Here is a 12,830-nt window from a genome sequence, read left to right as displayed (position 1 = left end):
CTGTGCTGTGATGAGCTCTGAAACCTGACTGAAACTCTTCAAATAAACCTCTGCAGATGATCTGTTAGCTGTTTGACAACTACTCTTTCAAGGATGTTTGATAACCTAATTTCCCACGGGATTAATAAAGTATTCTGATTCTGATTCTGATATGAAAGTGTAATGGGGAAGGCTTTAGGACCCAGGGGACCCAATGGAGGGTATAAAAGAGGAAGTAGCAGCAGGTGTTCTTGATTTCCACTGACAAGCGGCTGTGAACAATGGTTGTGTGAGTAGGTGAAGAGCCTGAGAAGTTTTAATTGTCTGCTACACAAACTGTTGTTTTAAACCTCTACAGCAGAGGTTCGAGAAGTGATTTTAGAAGATAAGCCAAGATAAGCCAGGTGTGCAGCAAACACAGTTGTCTGCTGCAGGGCAGGCTGCACATGTGAATTTGTCACTGTTTTTTCCTCCTTTTTGTTGCGTTTTTGGTTTTAGTAGGGTCACCTTTTAAAACTGTTTTTTATGCCGGGTTTGTTTTTATTTCTACTGGGCTGGTGCAATATTAGTTGGGCAATGTGCAATCCCTGAGCTGGGCTCTTACCTTAGGGGAAGTAGGTCTTTTTAGAGGTGCTCCGTGTGGATTTGCAGTGAATAAGTTTTATTAAGAGTGATTTTAGTGCCACCGATTATTGCCTGAACTAAAACACTTAGTGCATGCGATAAGTGTTCTGTTGGGCTCGTATTTATTTGGGGTGGATTTGTTTCTTTTAAAGCAACGAGCATCTGGGACCACCGGGGTAACGCAAGCCCTCAGGTGATGGCTGCATTGCTGGCAGGTTGCACCAAGACTATCTTGTGGTCGTTAGTGACCTTTCCCATTTCGATGTTTTAGGCCTTTTGCAAACCCTTTGTGTTCTTTTAAAATAATAAATTTTAACACATCTGACTGATATTGACCCTCTTGTCCCGTTTATTCTGGGCTCGTTCCTGTGAGAGCTTTGGGCCTGAAAGTTTGCACAAGTAGTATAGAGGCCCTTAGCGGTTATTCGGTGGCTTTTACTCGCTACAAAAGGAAGGTTGGAGATTGGCCTATAATTAGCTAAGACTGCTGGGTCTAGAGATGCTTTTTGAGTAAAGGTTTAACTACAGCCAGCTTGAAGGCCTGTGGTACATAGCCGATCATTAGAGATAGGTTGATCGTATTTAAGATCGAAGCATTAATTAATGGCAGGACTTCTTTGAGCATTTTGTAGGAATGGGGTCTAAAAGACACGTTGATGGTTTGGAGGAAGTAATTATTGAAGTTAACTCAGAAAGATCAATTAGAGAAAAAGAGTCTAACTTAACATCAATGGTACTAAGAGTAGCTGTAGATAATATTACATCTGTGGGATGATTATTGGTCATTTTTTCTATAATGATAAAAATTTTATTTGTGAAGAAGTTCATGAAGTCATTACTGGTTAACGTTAAAGGGATGGTTGGCTCAACAGAGCTCTGACTGTTTGTCAGCCTGGCTACAGAGCTGAAGAGAAACCTGGGGTTGTTCTTATTTTCTTCAATCAGTGATGAATGGTAAGATGTTCTGGCTTTGCGGAGGGCTTTCTTATAAAGCAACAAACTATTTCTCCAGGCTAAATGATGATCCTCTAAATTTGTGACACGCCATTTCCTCTCCAGATTACGAGTCATCTGCTTTAGGCTACGTGTTTGAGAATTATACCACGGAGTCAGGTACTTCTGATTAGAGACCTTAGTTTTCACAGGAGCTACAGTATCCAGAGTCGTACGTAGTGAGGAGGTGAAATTATTAACAAGATAATCGACCTCTGTTGGGGTAGCGTTCAGGTAGCTGCTCCGCTCTGTGTTGGTACAGGGCATTGAAGATGATAACAGTGGGTGGATTATATTCTTAAACTTAGTTACAGCGCTTTCAGAAAGACATCTACTGTGATAAAGTCTACTCTCCACCGCTGTGTAATCAATTATTGTAAATGTAAATGTTATCAGGAAATGATCAGACAGGAGAGGGTTTTCAGGAAACACTGTTAAATGTTCAGTTTCTATGCCATATGTTAAAACAAGATCTAGAGTGTGATTAAAGTGGTGGGTGGGTTCTTTTACATTTTGACAGAAACCAATTGAGTCTAATAACAGATTAAATGCCATGTTGAGGCTGTCATTTTTAGCATCTACATGGATGTTAAAATCACCCACAATAATTATTTTATCTGAGCTCAGAACTAAATTAGATATAAAGTCTGAGAAATCAGACAGAAACTCTGTGTAAGGCCCAGGTGGACGATAGATGATAACAAGTAAGACTGGTTTCTGAGTTTTACAGCTGGGGTGGACGAGGCTAAGCATCAGGCTTTCAAATGAATTAAAAGTCTGTCTGGGTCTTTGGTTGATTAATAGGCTGGTGTGAAAAATTGCTGCCACACCGCCCCCTCGGCCTGTGCTTCGAGATTTCTGGTAGTTAGAATGACTCGGGGGTGTTGATTCATTTAAACTAACATAATCATCCTGCTGCAACCAGGTTTCTGTAAGGCAGAGTAAATCGATTTGTTGATCAATTATTAAGTCATGTACTAACAGAGACTTGGAGGAGAGAGACCTAATATTTAATAATCCACATTTCACTGTTTTACTCTTTGGTTCAGATGTGGATACTGTATTGTTCTTTCTTTGTAATTGTTTATGTTTAAGTTGTTTGTTGATGGTTTTTAGTTTGTTTTTTGTCTGTTTGGAAGCTGACACAGTCTCTATGGAGATGGGTTTTTTTTTGGGGGGGGGGGGGTAGCAGGAGGAGAGAAGCTGCAGAGAGGTGTGTAAGACTGCAACTCTGCTTCCTGGTCCCAACTCTGGATGGTCATATTTTGGGGGGTTTAATAAATTTGTCCATATTTCTAGAAATGAGAGCTGCTCCATCCAAAGTGGGATGGATGCCGTCTCTCCTAACAAGACCAGGTTTCCTCCTTTAAAGTCTATGATGTTACGCAAGAGCACTGTTTAAAATAAAGAGCACAGTACTGTGACTCTTCAACTGTGCTTCTTAAGCCCTTACCATCATGTGATTTAAATCTCATCTCCTGGACAAAGTAAATACTCCTGCCCTCTTTACTCATATGGATTCCTGTTTGATTGAATCCATTCTGACTTTCTCTTTTGTGTGCAGGTACAAGTCAGTGAACCTAAGAAGCAGACTAAGAGACTGCGAGTATAGTCAGAGTGTGCAGCAAAATGGCCTTCGTCACCTGTATAAGGCTAGAGGGCCCAGTTTATTCTGGCTGATCCTAACAACACCTTATTAGAAGAGTCTGGGTGTAGACACAGTATACTGACATGCAGTCTTTAAAATAATTCATTATATTCTTAATGTTAATGTTGCTCAGTCCTGTATATTTATTATCTGTTTATTGCATTTGCTTGACTGTTGTGTGATTTTGTATGACAAGAATAAAGATATTGTGGATCTTTGATTTCAGTGATTGCTGTGCACCCATCATAAATTAGATATTTCTTATGATACAAAGATAAATTTTCCGCTACACTCAGATCTGAAAGGATTTAAAATACCAAAAACACCTGAATGACTTTGTGTTATGAAAACCCTTTTTTATCCCTAGTTTTCAATTTCTCACCTTTCAATCTGAAGTTTTCAACTTGGTGTAAACTTACAACAAAAGTCAAAAGAATTAAATAGTCCTTCAGTTTCCTGAAGCCTTTACTGCAGACACTAATAAACATTGGCGCGTGCAGGAGATACGTGCGCCCACATGATGACATCAATCTTGGACTCTAGCTCGGATCAATAGTGGCTGATGGTTTTCATAATGAAACTCAATGAGTGAGAGCAGATTGCCTGGTCAATGGTTTAGGGAGGGGCTAAATTGTGTTGTTTTTAACAATTGGTTGTCCGGTCAAGCTACTACCAGGTGGGGGTAAGAATAAGCCAATAGGCGCTACTTGGGGCGTGGCCTAGAAAAGCGTCGGTGCCATCATGCTAGCTGAAGAAGTCCTGTGTAAGTAGCTTTGCGAACTCGTGTACTGAGCGTTTTGGTGTCTTGGCTTTTTTATGCGCGTAGTGTCATTTTTTCCACAGTCACTGGGAAGTAAAATGGAAACAGCAACTTGTGTTTGAGGACGGTGATTTTTGCTTTCGAAAAGGACGTAGGACAGCGGTCTCGGTTTCCTAGCCTGTAAGCTAGCGCGGCCATCACGACCAGAACAACACACACCAAGTCCACAAGTCGGCGTTTGGCAGTTGGACGTTTCTGCCACCATCATGGAGAAGGTAGTTCGCATACCCCATGTTTATTACTGTGGTTTAAGCTGTATAGCTGGTGTTATAAGGCATACAGTAATTGTAAGCCAGCTAACTGATTCTACCGGCTAGCTGCTAGCCACACCTGCTCCTCCTGTTGGTATTCAAGGCCAAGCCGGCATCGATTTGTGCTCTGAGCTGCTCAGCTCTATCCTGCCCATTTGAAACCTCTTGATGGACACTGTGCGATATTGCATCCACTTTGAAGGTTAATGGCGACGTCGAAGGGCGGCAGGTTTGTTGTCGTGAAAGATGAGGTAACGCCCTGAATGCTGTATCCAGTCATCTGCAGGGACCTGTCACCTGCTCAGCAGCATCTGCATTAAGAGGAGCACACCTACGCTCATGTCGGTGGTGATGATTTACACTGTTGCTGTCAGCCGACACGAGTAAACTACAGCAGTCTGACTGCTGAAAGTCAGATGATTTCAGACTTGCGATCTTTGGATGTATGAAGTTGAAGATGAAAGACAAATGAAATGAGAGCTGCAGAGTCTAACGGTCACCTCACCTTCTTTCCACAGGCTGATTTCTTGAAAGGACTTCCTGTCTACAACAAGAGCAACTTCAGCAGGTTTCATGCAGATTCAGTTTGTAAAGCATCTGTAAGTAGCCTTTAAAATCACTTGATGCAGTTCTTTAAAGGTTTGTTCATGTCTAGAAGGCACAGCTCTAATTCACAGCCTCTTTCTGATCTCTCGTATAGAACCGCAGGCCCTCCGTGTACCTACCAACACGCGAATACCCCTCTGAACAGAGTAAGTACAGTTGAAACTGTAAAACTGCTGTGGTGATGTTTTCAAATGCTTACTAACTGTGGCTAAACTAGCACCCTGTGTAATGTGTTTTGTATGTAAAACATCTTGCCTGTGTTTGTTTACAGTCATTGTTACAGAAAAAACCAACATTCTCCTGCGTTACCTCCACCAGCAGTGGGACAAAAAGGTGAGCGTGTGCAGTTCTTTCATTTCTCTCATTTGGCAGAGACCACATCCTCAACTAGGGTTAGGGCTAAGAGTTGACAGTATTTCTTGAAAGAGAATGGCAGATGAAATAAAGATTTAGATTTTAAACTGCAGTTTGGGGAAGGCCTCAGTAAAGAGTGGCAACAGGTACTAATGCAAGAACCTCAATAAATGCTGTGTATAATGTAGGAAGGGAAATATATTGATGGAATTGGCAGGGCCGAGTATGAGCTGCGGTCCCACTCCTGAAATTCAAAAGTCTTTGTAAGGAGTCTTTATTATGTCTCAAATAATCACGTGCTATGAAGCAACTGTTCATCTGTGCTTCTGTCACTGACGTGTTGAAAGAGAGCGAGGCTGTGATTTTGCTGATTCCTGTGTAATCCTGTGTCAAACAGAATGCAGCAAAGAAAAGGGAACAGGAACAAGCTGAGGGTGACAGCCCGGCGCCCCCGAGGAAGATCGCCAGGACAGATAGCCAAGAGATGAACGAGGACTCATAAGTGCGCGTCGTGTGTGTGTGTGTGTGTGTGTGTGTGTGTGTGTGGGTGGGTATACATGTGTGTTTGCATCAATAGGGTATAGCCAATATAAGCAAAACCATAGGATAATCCCTCCTGCATGCAGACTTCCTGGTTTTTCCTGGACTAGAGCAGGATGTCTTTCCTGGCATGAAGTTAAGTCACTCCAGAGAGAATTGCAGGAAATTCCCACTCACAAAGCCGCCATTTACAGTGTATGAAAATAACGTTGGTAGAAATGATCTCAAGTCGTGGAGGCGAAATCATTACTGGTGTTTTGATTGTGTTGGCTCTTCCCCATGTGGGCCAGTACACATGTATATGTTTGTGTGCATGCTGAGCTGTGAGTGCGGACTGCGAGTGGATGGTAGGATTAAGATGAGACGGACTGGACAGAAAATGTCAGACACTACTCTTAAAAATGTAACTGGTACAAGACTCGTGTAGCCTCTCTGTCGTCCGGACAGTCTGTTCTGATTTGTGAGTATTTTGTTACTGTTTTAATTTTATTTTATGATGTTTTTGTTGTTGTTTGTAAATGGCAATGAGCTTCCTGCCAGCCACAGTGCCCACCATCTCAGTTTCACTGCCCACTCTGCAACCACACGGGGGCATTGCGACTTCTTTTCCACACTGTTTGAATCGACAGAACCAAGAATGCACTGTGAAGAACAGCACAAAGTAGAAGCGACTCTTCCGGACCCCCACCTTTTTAAACGTGTGGCTTCTTTTGTTTGTTTTATGGTGAATATATTAATATCTGTGTTCTATCCTGGGACTCGTGCTTGTAGGATTAATGTTGTGTCGGCGTGGCTGAGAAGCAGCGTCACGTCTAGCACCTCCCTCTGGCTGATCGAGGCGAGTAAGAAGGGGATTCTCTCTCTTTAAGTTTTAGCAGATCTTTCACCGAAAGATGTGAAGAAAAAGAAAGAGCTGTTACGTCTTAATAGGAAAATACAGAAATGTGAGATTTCATTTTTAGTCGCGCAACTTTGGCAACAGCACAGACACTAAAGAGAAATGTCTATAGTGACGTGTGGGAAAGGGAAAAGAATGCATAACGTGTGTAAATAGTTACAGTAGCTTATCCGATTTAGTATCTGTGTGTCTGCCTTTTTGTAAAAGACTACAGAATAAAGTAGAGAAGAGCCCCAGTGTCCAGTGGATGTTATCTTGCCTTGCATGTTACTGTTTCAGTGGCTGGATGTTATAATCCTGGACCAGAAATAAAGTGTTTGGGGGGGGATTTTTGTGTGGAAGGTATTAGCCGAGAGGCCTTAAGACTCGGATCCAGCTCAGGGCCCGGGTCAGCGTTACTGCTCGTCTCATCTTTGTGACAGCTCCGGATGGTTTTTATTTTATTTTTCTCCCTTCTCGATGGAGAGCTGGCTGCTGTGAGCGTTTAGAGTATTATACTTTCAGCCATAGAATGCACAATAAGCATGCACAGCAAAGTGCAGCTGCCATCCTGCCTTGTTCCTTGTATGAGATTCAGTTTGTATTGGTGTCCATGCACCCAAAAAAAAGCTTTTCTTTTTCTGTCCTTTAAAAAAATCGTTCTTATCACTCCCCGGCTGAGTCACGACGTAACCTCCTCTCTTTCCTGTTTTGTGGGTCGACGGTGCGGTCAGTCATCTTCATATCTACACTGTAAATACCCCGTCTTGTTATTTCAAGTATAAAAACCTCATTATGCTTCTGCTCAGACTGTTCTACACCACCCGAAGCCTTGCCCCACATGTGTTAGATCAGATGTTCTTTTTAGCTTTGCTGAAATAAAACTGGATTAAAACACTTTTGGTTTGTGGTACTTCAAAAATGTAAAGAAGCGGTTCACAACACATGGGATGCATTTGAAATAGTTTTATTAACTATTTGTCAGGTCTTACAAAAATATGACAAAATAAATTAAAAGAAATAAATAATCCCATTCCCCAGTATTTTTCTTTAAAAGATCTTTTTTGTACAGTGGTACATTGGAAGAGCGTATGATGTTGTGTAAGTGAGGCTTCCATGAAAATGTCTCGTCTTTGAGGCTCGGGTCGGGCTGTAATGTAGCTGCGGTGAGTCTCGCCTGTTCACATCCACTCTGAAACACAAACATTAATACGTCCATTCAGTCCTTTCCTGCTTATTCCGAATGAGACAGACGATGTCCGAACTTTTCAAAGAAGCTGTTCTGATAACGAGTCCGAGCTTGTGTCCTGATGCAGGCGATGCCTGCGCCGTGACGCTGCCGTTCCTCCAAACGTTACAGATCTCCGTCGCAGAACATGTTTCACTGCAAAAACGAAAAAAGTAACAAGCCGATGTCTGTTGTGATGCTCTTCAGCTTTACCTGAATAAGGTGGGAATGCACACATGGAAGTGACCTCGCTCGGCATCGGCGGAGCTATTCAGCGCACCAGTTCTGCTTCTCTATGGGACTTTTTCAAACGATGGACTCTTACGCACCATGAAGCCACTTATCCCAGAAATCCTGATGCTGCAAGAATATCAAGGGTTTTTAATGAGACTGTGCTCAGCTACGTCGTCACCGTCTCGCTCTGCTGCTCTTAAGATCACACCCTGATGATGTCACGTTTCTCTTAGCCTCGGCCTTCTCCATTTACATTTATAATGAACAGTACCTTCCAAATATTCCTAAAAATGATAACATGACTGCACAGACTATTTCGGTATTGCATTTGATGTCAGTAAGAACTTTTTGCCTCCCGGAAAGAACATTTTTCGTCTCTTCTGCAGGCGTGTGAGCGAAAAATGGACCAGACTTCTAAAACTAACACATTAAAGCTGTAACAGAATACAAAAACCTGTTAAGCCGATGCAGGTCGGGGCAGGTTCTTAACATTAAATAGGAAACAGGCGGTCTGAGAGAGCTGACACTAAAACATAAAGGGAAAGAAAATGCATAGAGTGGATGAGGATGATGCGCTGGAGTTGGGGTTTGAGGTTGGGTTAGTGTCGAGCTTTAGTACTACACGTCAACTTCAACGCTGTGTTATTGCCCAAATCCTCGCCGGAGGTGAACGTGTGGAAATGCATAGTTAATGTTTCCGTATCTCGGCAGTGCGGCGGCTTCTGAATCCTCTCTGTGTCTCATATCATCATAAACTTGTCAGACTGCTTTAATTTTGCTGCCTGTGGTGACTAAATAACCAGCGCCACCTTCTGGAGACCCCGCAGAAGTGAAATACCAGCTAAGGGTAGATGCTGGGCTCATTGAAAATACATGGATCATGCAAACAATATGCAAAGTACAGTACTGTGAAAAAGTTTTAGGTACTCTAAGATGTTTGTATGTTTTTGTAAATCACATGATGCCATCCTGCTTTTTGAAAAATGACGATGACCTAAAATGTATCTTCAGTGGGAAAAGGGAGTCCTGCAACGCATGCATTGGTCCCTGCAGAAGCTCTGTGGTGACATCATCAAGTGAGCCAGTAAATGCATGAAGAGAGACACAGCCCGACTCCAGAGAAGGATTCTGGGTAAGATCTCATAATGACTGAGCGACTGTGTAGTCAAATGAAGCTCCCACTAATGTAGGGTTTTTCTATTTACCGAACTCCTGTCAGGTAAACTGACATCTTTCAAAGTATTCTCACATATTTTAGTGCCTAAAACCTTTATAGAGTACTGTACGTCTTGGGTTAACAGCATAATCTGAAAAGTTCTGCACTGGTTAAAAAAAAGGGAATTTCCATCTTCTGCCAATAAAAACAGCTGTTCAAGAAGAAAAGAAAACGTGAATATTTTGAAAGCTCGTTGCTGCCGACTGCATGCACCATGTGAAAGGGGGAAATGAACAGAAATGCATTTTTTGCATAATGATGAGGCAGGCTGGTGTGGGCCCTCTGTGCCGAGGTGGTTTCTATGCAGGGCGTCAGGCTTTAGTGCAAATGTTACTTCTTTAACTCTGTGCTCGTTTGCCAAGTCTAGCTGGAGTTTGTGGCATGAGGCACCATCTGTGTTTACAAGGCGCTCTACGGACTCGGATGGAGAACAGCATGCAACGGGCATCTCTGCTCCTTTTCCTCGAAAACCGCTCGCTCTTCCAAAATACTGTGATTTTTACGACTTACTAAGCTCGCCGCTTTCTATTGGAGCAAACCGGGTTCTGCAAAGCTCAGACCTCACCTCTGCTTTGAAAATAAAGCTGGTGATACATCAGGGGCGACTGTTAAGGAGGGGCTTATGCGATGATTGACACTTAATAAAAAAACAAAAACACTGACTCATATTGCTTTTCCACTCTTCAGCTTCAGCACGAAAGCGAAGGGCCCAACAACTCGTCGCAGTTTAAAAATGAGACCGATTTCTAACGATCGCTTGTGTGGTGACAGCTAAAAAACACTCAGGAATTATCTGATGTACAATCTCTAATCCGTTCGTACCGCCATGTAAGCTTTTTTTTCCCTTAAACTCCTCCCCTCCACGACAGACTGTTGGTGTGAAGCCACCGAGATGTTTACAATTTCTGACAAGAAGAAATCAGGAAACAAAGCTCTGCTTTAAAGGCGTAAAAATATTAGAAACGCAGCTCATGCATTTCTTTATGTATTGCAGACAAGGAAGAATTTGAATATTTGTGTGTGTGTGTGTGTGTGTGTGTGTGTGTGTGTGTGTGTGTGTGTGTGTGTGTGTTCGGTCATGATAGAAGGGCTTTCGTCTTTCTTACAAAGCCTGTTTTTTTTGTTTCTTTCTCTATTTTATTTTTTTTGTCTCGCAGCAGAAAAAGCAAACCAGAACAAGTCTCGCCTCATCAGCTTCTGCTCTCCTGCACCGGCCTGTGACAGCACAGAGGGCAGGTCAGGCCTTCCTCACAGTAAACACGTCACCTGTTCAGGTGAGATGGAACCAAAGACAAGTTGCGCTTTTTTTGTCGTCGTTTTCTAGATTTTAAAACCAGCCGCGTCCAAGTCTGATGAATGTCCGTTCTCTGCGCCTTCCCCTCCGGGTGAGGGGATCTCGTCCGGAACGCCATTCAAGTCAGACCGGGAAGGCTGTCTTTCTGTCGTCAGCGATGATGACCCCTCTCCTGACCTGGGCAGCGGAGCTCCGTTCGTGGAAGTCCCTCCCTCGGATTTCCCAAAGTTAAACAATTTCCCGGGGTTGAAGGCTTTATTGGGTGACTGAGAACGCTCCTGAGAGCTGCTACCTGATAATGACGATGATGACGGCGCCGCTGTCGCCATGGCGCTGGCAGATGTGGTGCCGGCGGCCGCAGAAGCCGCAGCACCTTCCCTCTTATTCTCAGGCGACTTGAGGAATTTGAAGCTCAAGAAGCCGGGCAGTTTTGGCTCGCTGCCCGTGGGTGACTGTGGGGAGCGGGCGCCACCCGAGGAGAACTTGCTCTGCAGCGGGATGATCTGCTTCAGCTTCATCACATTATTATTGGCCAACAGGGAGCTGGGCCTCTTGGGCTTGTCCGACCCGCCGCTCCCTCCTCCGCCTCCACCCCCAGAACGTGATTTGCTGCCGTGACCTTTGTCGTGGTGGTGATCCCCCGAAACGTCGCCTTTGCTGTCGTCCCGCTCCCTCTCCCTGCGAGCCATGTGCTCTGCCTGCCTTTGCCTCTCCTCCTCCTCCCTCTTCCTCCTCTGCAGCTGCTGGTAATGCTGCTGCGCCTGCCGCTCGTGCTTCTGCAGAGGAAGGGAAACGTTCTCACAATGCATTCATAAAGAATCAGCAGTAGTCAACTACTACACTACCGCAGCGCGACTTGTCTAAAAGCCCTTACTGCAGTCAGAATCTTGCATTAGTGCTCCCAGGGCAGCTACAAGCTAATCTCTTTTCCTGTGTTGTGCAGCACAGCTGACAACCTTTACAGTAACAGTCATTTTGCTACAATATCAAAGCAACTTTAGTCATTTATTTCCAAAAAGAAACAACTGCAGTGCTGTAGCATCATAAGGTTAATGAGGGAGACTTTAAAGGGCTTCTTCGAACTCCCTGAAGTCACCTTAAAGGCCTCCCTGCGCTGGTAATCCAGCTTAGCCATCTCCTCTTTGACCCATGTAGGAATGTCGGGAATAGCCACATGGATGATGTATTTCAACAGGATGGCAAAGTGCTGCAAACAGACAGAGAGGTGGAAAACAAGGAAGGTGAAGTCAAACAATTATAAAGTAATTCACATACAGTAAATAGGACACGGTGCCTCAAACGCCCTCTTTAAGCAACTTGTCACTTGAGGTCATTCTTGCAACATTTGGGCTCAAACTTCTTTATCAGGCCAGCACAGAGCTGCAGGCTGTTGACCCCTCTGGATGCAGACGGCCGGCACAGTGAAGCACAGCCTGTTTCTAAATATGTGACAAGCTGTAGCAGCAGCGTTGTGCACAGACGGTTTCAGGCTGGAGAAACTGATCAGGAGGGCTAGCTCTGTGGTCGGCATGAAGCTGGACACTCTGGTGACAGTGGCAGAGAAAAGGACATTAAAGAAACTGCTGGACATTATGAACAATGCTGGGCATCCTCTGCACACGGCCATAAACAATCAGAAGAGTCTGTTCAGTGACAGGTTGCTTCTCCCCAAGACAAGAACTAACAGACTTAAAAACTCCTTTGTCCCACACGCCATCAGACTGTTTAACTCCTCTCTGGAGGGGAGAGGGAGGGGAAACAGGAGGACAAAGGAGGGGGGAACAACTAAGCTGTAGTGCCTCTGCACCTCACTGTACAATACCTTGTGCAATACTTTTTGTAAATAGTCAACAGTGCAATAGACTCAATACTTGAAATGTGCAATTCACTTGTATTTTTATTTTTTTATTCCTATTTATTCTATTTATCCCCTTTGTATATTTTATTTATATTGTCTCTGTATTTATATATATGTGTGTGTGTGTGTGTGTGTGTGTGTGTGTGTGTGTGTGTGTGTGTGTGTGTGTGTGTGTGTGTGTGTGTGTGTGTGTGTGTGTGTGTGTGTGTGTGTGTGTGTGTGTGTGTGTATATATATATAACAGTTCTGTAACTGTAACTTCGGTCGTTGCTGTGCTTTTTTTGGAAGTCGAATTTCCCAGAGGAACC

The 12,830-nt window shown here is 43.7% G+C and overlaps 2 protein-coding genes across 4 annotated transcripts in view; one reads left to right on the top strand and one right to left on the bottom strand.

Moving 5' to 3' along the window:
• Positions 1 to 3,961: 3,961 nt before the first annotated feature.
• Positions 3,962 to 7,549, top strand: dda1 (DET1 and DDB1 associated 1). 2 transcript variants are annotated; one of them, XM_085386041.1, is made up of 6 exons: positions 3,962 to 4,007; positions 4,088 to 4,279; positions 4,834 to 4,914; positions 5,016 to 5,067; positions 5,193 to 5,254; positions 5,673 to 7,549. In XM_085386041.1, the coding sequence occupies exons 2-6, from the start codon at positions 4,271 to 4,273 to the stop codon at positions 5,775 to 5,777; spliced, it is 309 nt and encodes a 102-aa protein (XP_085242167.1). In that variant the 5' UTR covers positions 3,962 to 4,007; positions 4,088 to 4,270; the 3' UTR covers positions 5,778 to 7,549. The 2 variants fall into 2 exon arrangements, with proteins under 2 accessions (XP_085242167.1, XP_085242166.1); XM_085386040.1 differs by having other exon boundaries at positions 3,964 to 4,279.
• Positions 7,550 to 10,383: 2,834 nt separating this feature from the next.
• The window catches only part of ano8b (anoctamin 8b), a 40,985-nt gene continuing 38,538 nt past the window's right edge, over positions 10,384 to 12,830 (bottom strand). For both annotated transcript variants that reach the window (XM_085386038.1, XM_085386039.1), the window contains 2 exons: positions 11,761 to 11,871; positions 10,384 to 11,440 (listed from right to left, as the gene is read on the bottom strand). In XM_085386038.1, the coding sequence (XP_085242164.1) occupies positions 10,691 to 11,440; positions 11,761 to 11,871 (861 nt within the window). In that variant the 3' untranslated portion in view covers positions 10,384 to 10,690. The remainder of the gene's footprint in view (positions 11,441 to 11,760; positions 11,872 to 12,830) is intronic.

The sequence above is a fragment of the Rhamphochromis longiceps genome, linkage group LG17 (genome assembly GCF_057381845.1).
Source record: "Rhamphochromis longiceps isolate RC_006_pf linkage group LG17, R_longiceps_female_GT1.1, whole genome shotgun sequence".
In the NCBI taxonomy this organism is placed as follows: Eukaryota; Metazoa; Chordata; class Actinopteri; order Cichliformes; family Cichlidae; genus Rhamphochromis; species Rhamphochromis longiceps.
Note: the sequence above shows the minus strand (reverse complement) of the source record. Positions and strands in the feature narration are given on the sequence as shown.

What these genes read in the sequence shown, in the direction of transcription:
- dda1 (XM_085386041.1), top strand. An exon ending in ATTCAGTTTGTAAAGCATCT is followed by an intron (nt 4,915 to 5,015) that starts GTAAGTAGCCTT and finishes TCTCTCGTATAG; the next exon opens with AACCGCAGGCCCTCCGTGTA. An exon ending in CGAATACCCCTCTGAACAGA is followed by an intron (nt 5,068 to 5,192) that starts GTAAGTACAGTT and finishes GTTTGTTTACAG; the next exon opens with TCATTGTTACAGAAAAAACC.